At 43.5% G+C, this 6,282-nt stretch overlaps 1 protein-coding gene across 2 annotated transcripts in view; it reads right to left on the reverse strand.

The window, feature by feature from the left end:
* Positions 1 to 5,348, reverse strand: part of PLCL1 (phospholipase C like 1 (inactive)) — a 331,823-nt gene extending 326,475 nt beyond the window's left edge. For both annotated transcript variants that reach the window (XM_036900516.2, XM_036900517.2), the window contains exon 1: positions 4,903 to 5,348. In XM_036900516.2, coding sequence (XP_036756411.2) covers positions 4,903 to 5,145 — 243 coding nt within the window. In that variant the 5' untranslated portion in view covers positions 5,146 to 5,348. The remainder of the gene's footprint in view (positions 1 to 4,902) is intronic.
* Between the last annotated feature and the right edge of the window lie 934 nt (positions 5,349 to 6,282).

The following is a 6,282-nucleotide window of genomic DNA, read 5'->3' on the forward strand; positions in this document are numbered from 1 at the left end:
ACGGCACACCTTACAGTAAAGGCTAGCCAGCTCCACTCTATGATCATGTTGTTTTTGCAAAATTTATCCATAAGTTTGTTATTTGGAACTTTCAACACATATCTCTATGGGCAAAAAAAAGTCTATAAATGCCAATTAATTCCCAAGCCAATCTACAAAAGCCTACTTAACTTACAGTGTGCCTAAAATTTTTGTTATTTTTTCAATTATACTTAATTTCCTTTCAGAAGTATAATTGAATCACCCATCTACAGGGGTATGGAGGAAGTGGGCCTGATGTAAAACAAGTGTGCCCTCCATATACTGACGGCAAGTAAAATGCCTGCCAAATTTCTCTGCCTTTTAAAATATAGTGCAGGTTATTTACAACAGCCAAGATATGGAAAAAGCAACTAAAATGTCCATCAGTAGATGAATAAAGATGTGGTACATATAAACAATGGAATACTATTTGGCCATAAAAAAGAAAGAATCTTGTAATTTGCAGAAACGTGGATAGACCTAGACAGTATTATGCTAAGTGAGGAGAAATGCCAGGTGAAAAAAGACAAATGCCATATAATTTCACTTATAAGTAGAATCTAAAAACAAACAAAACAGCAATAGATTTATAGACACTGAGAAGTGACTGGTGGTTACCATGGGGGAGGGGCTGGGGTGGGTGAGTGAAATAGGTGAAGGGAATAAAAAGGCACAAAACCTCAATCATAAAATAAAGTAGTCACGGGATGAAAGTATAGCACTGAGCATACAGTCTCCTGACAGATAGTAACAACACTAGTTAGGGTGATCATCTAATAATGCAGATAACTGTTGAGTCACTATGTTGTACTTGAAACCAATACAATATTTTATATCAACTATATGTCAATTAAAATAATAATAATAAATAAAATAAAATAAAACACAGGCCTAACAAAATGACCAAAGACAGGAAAGTTTGCAATCCCTTTCTAGAATCATTCAAAAAGAGTGAAGGAAGAAGGGGGGCAAAAAACGAATAATTTAGCCCACCAGCCTTACAGCCCAAGATTCAGATTCTTCCGCCACTCTCTTTTATGTTCAGGTTGTATCTACAACAGAAAGTATGTGTGGATTGTGGACTTCCTGCATCTGAGAATCAGAATGAGACCACAAGTTCTGCAGTTAAGGAGACATGGATAAGATCCTGACTGCACATTGTATCAGTAGTTCTCTATGTCACCCTTCTCTACTTCAGAGAGTTTCTCCAGGGGATTAAGTAATATAATGTACGAAAGCTCTTCATTTAGCATCTGATTCACAGTAGGCAGCACTGTCTAAATGTGAATAAATTTTCCTTGCCCCTCTGAGGAGAGCCATAATTTTGATATGGGTCAGCAGGTACCCAAGGTGCATCTTTAGGGCTGCTACTCAGAAACCCACTATAGCAGTCCCACAATGAGCATGACAAGAATGAGACTGGCCATGACCTAAAATAACAAGACACAAACACAGAAGCCATTACTTAAGCTGCTTCCATGATGGTCACAACACCTCTTACCCACCTTTTATCTTCATCCCACATACCTATGTCCATTTCTTCTGGAGAATTCATACTTGCATAGAATCAAAAGGAAAAAAGTAGAACCCTTCAGTATGTTACATATAATGAAAGAAAAATCAACTATTTTGAAAGCATGTATGGATCTTAGTGCCCATCATCTAGCATAGGGAGGAAGCTACACTGCTTTCTAAGCACACTACAGAGTTACAGAGCTGTAAACTATAATCTAAAATGTTTTAAACATACACGTTTGTTATCAAGGATTAGATAAATGGTCTAATTTCTTAAGTAAAAATGCATTCAAATGCAGACAGGTATGTAATTGTTAGATATTATCATCTTGCATGTAACTAAATTATTTTAAACCACAAATCATCTAGAAGCCAAGAAGGAGGAGTCTGTTGCAGAATCACCATATGCAACAACCCATTTACCAAAAACATGCAACATTTATCAATGTCAGTGTTGAAAGTAATCACACAGAAAAACACAGGGAAAAAAATGGATGGATTAAAGAGAGCCTAGTTACATTAAACTTTATAAAATTTAGGGCTGGGCATATAAGGGAAGAAACAGTTAGTAGAAATACTTTCCAAAGATACGTAAAGAAAATTACTGTCATTGTGTTCATCAGCACAGAAGGAAATTGTTTTCTCAACTAAACACATGTTTTCACAAATTAAGGAAGGCAAATTTACTGAAAACATTCCTTCTATTAATATACAAGGCAGAATGTTTTCTGGCATGAGAGAGGAATGCACTGATTTATCTAATATTCAAGTTAAAGAGAATTAGCAGTCAAATAATCAGAGTAGAAGAAATACCCTAAATTGAACTGAAAAGAATTTAATATCTGATGATCCAAAATCTTTCAGTGGCTCAATGCTATGATCATGAATATCAATTATTATTGTACTAAGGGTATTCAGAACAGCATTTAATAGTTTGATTAATATAAAATGTACTGAAACCTTTCTCTTTTGTGTATGTTTCAATGACAAAAAAAAAAGAACTCTTGAAAAAACTACAAAGAATGGATTTTTATCTCAATACAGGACGTGTGTTACATATTTCTTATGTGATATGGATCTTTTCTAGAAACTCATTTTTATTACATGAAAGTGAACAAGCCATGGGGCAGAAGATTCAAGATGTCAACAAAACATCCATGATCTCAGAGAGGGGCTGAAACAGAGCCCACTACCTGCCTCTTTCCCCAATGGAAGGAAATAAAGGCCTCTAGGAACCCATGCCCATCATTGACCTACCACATTATACTTGAAGATTAAATGACCCATCACAATGACTTTGGACAACCTTCTAGGCATCAGAAATGTTTGGAGAAACTCTGAAAATATGAAGCCTGTAAAACTTGAACCAGATTTTATTATGTAAATCAGGAACGCCGATAGTTCCCCATAGATAAGTATAGATATGCTTTATATATGCATGGAATATTTCTGGAAGGATAAGTAGTGTTAACATCTGTGGGGATGGACTATGTATGTGAGAGTGTGTAGTGGCTGGGAGTCTTCCTTTCACACTTATTCACCAACATTTGTTTTTTTTATCATATGTATATATTGATTTTCAATAAAACCTAATTTAAAATAATAACAATTCACTTCATTCTCCAGTATCTATAACTTAAATGCCATTTATTAAATACTTATTTTACTTTCTATTAATAGGGAAAAGATCAAGTTGATACTCTGTTGACTCCCTCTTTTTTGTCACAAAAAGAAACTTCAAAAAAAGAGGAAACATTATTCAGCAGGACCCTTCTGAGAATATAAACCAGCACATAGTACAATTTAAAAATTGCAGATACAGTTGCAAGGATTTGTATATTCCTTATAATCCATTACTTTTATTATTTACAAAACTGTGGAGCCCACTGCCTCTTATGATGGTATATTTTAAACTATCTTGTGGTGCCTGTTTTCATACACACAGGTCTACATGCAGTACCAATATCTTAGAATCCAAAATGTGTGTTTCCTAATTGTGATGCTTTTCAAGTTTCAAAACAATATGCTTTCTGACCTGTGAGTTAAAAGGGAAAAAGAAGTGGTCATTCCCTTTGTATCCAAATTCACACAAAGAACAGAATACTCCTTTTCCCATAATCTAAAAGTCACAAATAACAGAAACAGAAACTACTACTAGTCACTTGCAACTATCACCCACTCTTCTTTTAATATAGAAATCTCCCTGTTGGTTTTAAACTTCCATGTATCTGTGCTGGGTAAAAGCCTAGACAATACTTGGAGCTGGGTGATGTACTGTAGGCAGTTTACCCACATTGCTGCTGGGAGCTCCAATTTAGATCTGTAGAGAGACCTGCATTATGTGGTTACACAACTTAAAACCTGAGCAAGGGTTTTGAATGTATTAGCACATCACATCAATTGAATTGTAAGTAATTCAAAGTCCATCTTTGGCTTTTACATACATGGTTTCATACTGACTGCTCTAGTAAAATGGATTTTAATCTCACATGCATATACACATGATTATTCACATTATTTTATACCAAGAGGCCCTTGTCCAAAGCCTGTGGGAGGGTTTTGACTTCCAGGACATCTTACCCAGTTGTCATGCACCCAAGCGATAGAAATCTCAAACAGCAAACAAGCCTCAAGTGGAAGGAAGACAGAAAGAGATAAAGGAGGGGTGAGGCTTACAACTTCTTCCAAATGGATGCAGAGAAATCCTGTCTAGTAGTTGAGAGATAGGAAAGTGTTTTCCCTGAATGTGGCGGTGACCACAAAGACCCGGGATGATGCTTGGAGGATTGATTGCTTTCTGGTCGCACTTTCTGCAAAGCAAAACTCTGGGCTACACCATAGCTTTTCATTTTGCCTCAGGGTCACCAAGAACTCTGACTGCCTGCCAGGAAAGTTCACGGTTCTTGGCATTTGGGGACTGTTTGAGTCTGGAGGGTTGGTTGGTTGTTTTAACGTGAGGTTAAGCTATGCATTTCCTGTTCTGTGCGAGGAAAAAAAGCTAACCTTCCTCTGGAGAGCACTGCACAACCATCCCGTGGGGCTGCATTCATACTGAATCCACCCTTCCTCCTTCCATCAACGGGGTTTAGTGAAGCTTTCAAAGAAAATGAGGGAGGGCATTCATCAAAACGCAAAGATGCAACGCGGAACTTTTCCTCGCTATCAGGAAAAAAAGTCACTTTTGCTTCTCACCGTCAAGAACTGAGTCTGGGAACCTCCGGACAAGGAAGGAAGGTTTTGTAATGAAGGAGGTGGGAGAAAACAATGCTGAGCCTGAGATGCCTCCAGACACCGTACATCCTGCCCGGGTCCCCGGCTCCTCCACCACCCTCACCCACGCACCCGGGGCCGGGAACGCCCGCTCACCTTGATGATGCTGCTCCGCCGGGGGGTCGCCCGCGCCGCCTCCAGGAGGATGGTCTCGGCATCAGCCGGAGCCCCTCCAGCGCTCGGCAGCACGACCCCGCTGCGACGGTCCCTCGACCGGCCCCCCGGCGCCGCCGGCGCGCAGTCCCCGGAGCCGGCGTCCGGGCCCGTTCGGGCGTCGTCTTCGCCCGCGGCCGCGTTTGGCGGCGCGGGACCCTCCCTGCTGGCCGAGCCCTCAGCCATGGCCCGGAGCGTTTCGGGCTCTCCGCGGGGAGACTGCGCGCCCCGCGGCGGGGTCCAGCCGCTGGGCACGGGTGCGCTCCTGCACCGGGAGGCGGCCCCGCCGCACTTTGTTTCACCGCCCGGGGGCGGCGGCGGCGACAACTTTCTGGAGCGGAGACATCGCTCGGGCAGAGACGTCCGCGGGCTGTGGTCCCGCAGGCCGGCAGTCCGTGGGGGGACGGCGGCGGGAGTGGGGAGTTGTGAGCGGGAGGGAGAAGGAGAGGCGAGAAGGAGAGGGAGGTGTCCGAAATGTAATGAAACGCCCGCTCTGCGCCAGACAAAAGGCACCCGACGCCTGGCCCGGCGGCCTCGGAGGCGGGGGCGCGCGCAGCCTGAGAGGAGCCGGGGCCTGTGGACCGCGGCCCGGCTCACCCTCCACCTGCCCGCGGACCGCGGCGCCGCGGCCCCAGGAAGTGCGGCGGCGGCCTCCACTCAGCTCCGTTGTGACAGGGAGGGAAGACTTGTTTTGACAGCCCGTGGGGATTGGCAGGCGCCTGCGCCTCTTAGGAGCCTCGACTCGCCGGAGAGGGGGTCGGTCCGACCAATCCCCACTGCGAAGGGGTGTGCCCGAGCGCGAAGAATGGAATGTGTTCTGCAGCCGCGAGCCCGCCCAGCCCCGCTCCAGTACCCAGGGAAGGTGCAAGCGAGCGCGTGTGCGCACACTCAAGCGCTCCGTGTGGGTTTTAGGAAGTTCACAAATTTGAAATGAGCCTGACGATGCAACAAAATCGGGGATGGGGGGGAAAGGAGGGTGTGTTGAGTTTTCATGTCAAAGCGTTTGGAGTGCAGCTTCGCTTCAACAGGGGTATTTTGCAGGCTCTCACGCCAACTCTTAGAAGCCAAGTCCATACAGATAACCAAGGGTTTACTGGGACCTTGGAGTTGAACATTTTTCTTCAGCTTCCATGAAAAGATCCTCAGTTCACTCTGTAATGTGAATAAATACGAAAGGACAGGGAATCTGATAAAAGAGGTGAGGGTAATAGGAAACTGAACCAACTAAATCCCTCTGGAGAGTGACTCCTAACAAAGCACAGATATGATGACAGATGGCTAAGTACAAGATGAAGTGGGGGGGTTATTAGGTAGGGATCCTAA

This window comes from Manis pentadactyla, chromosome 6 (genome assembly GCF_030020395.1).
Source record: "Manis pentadactyla isolate mManPen7 chromosome 6, mManPen7.hap1, whole genome shotgun sequence".
NCBI classification, from domain to species: Eukaryota; Metazoa; Chordata; class Mammalia; order Pholidota; family Manidae; genus Manis; species Manis pentadactyla.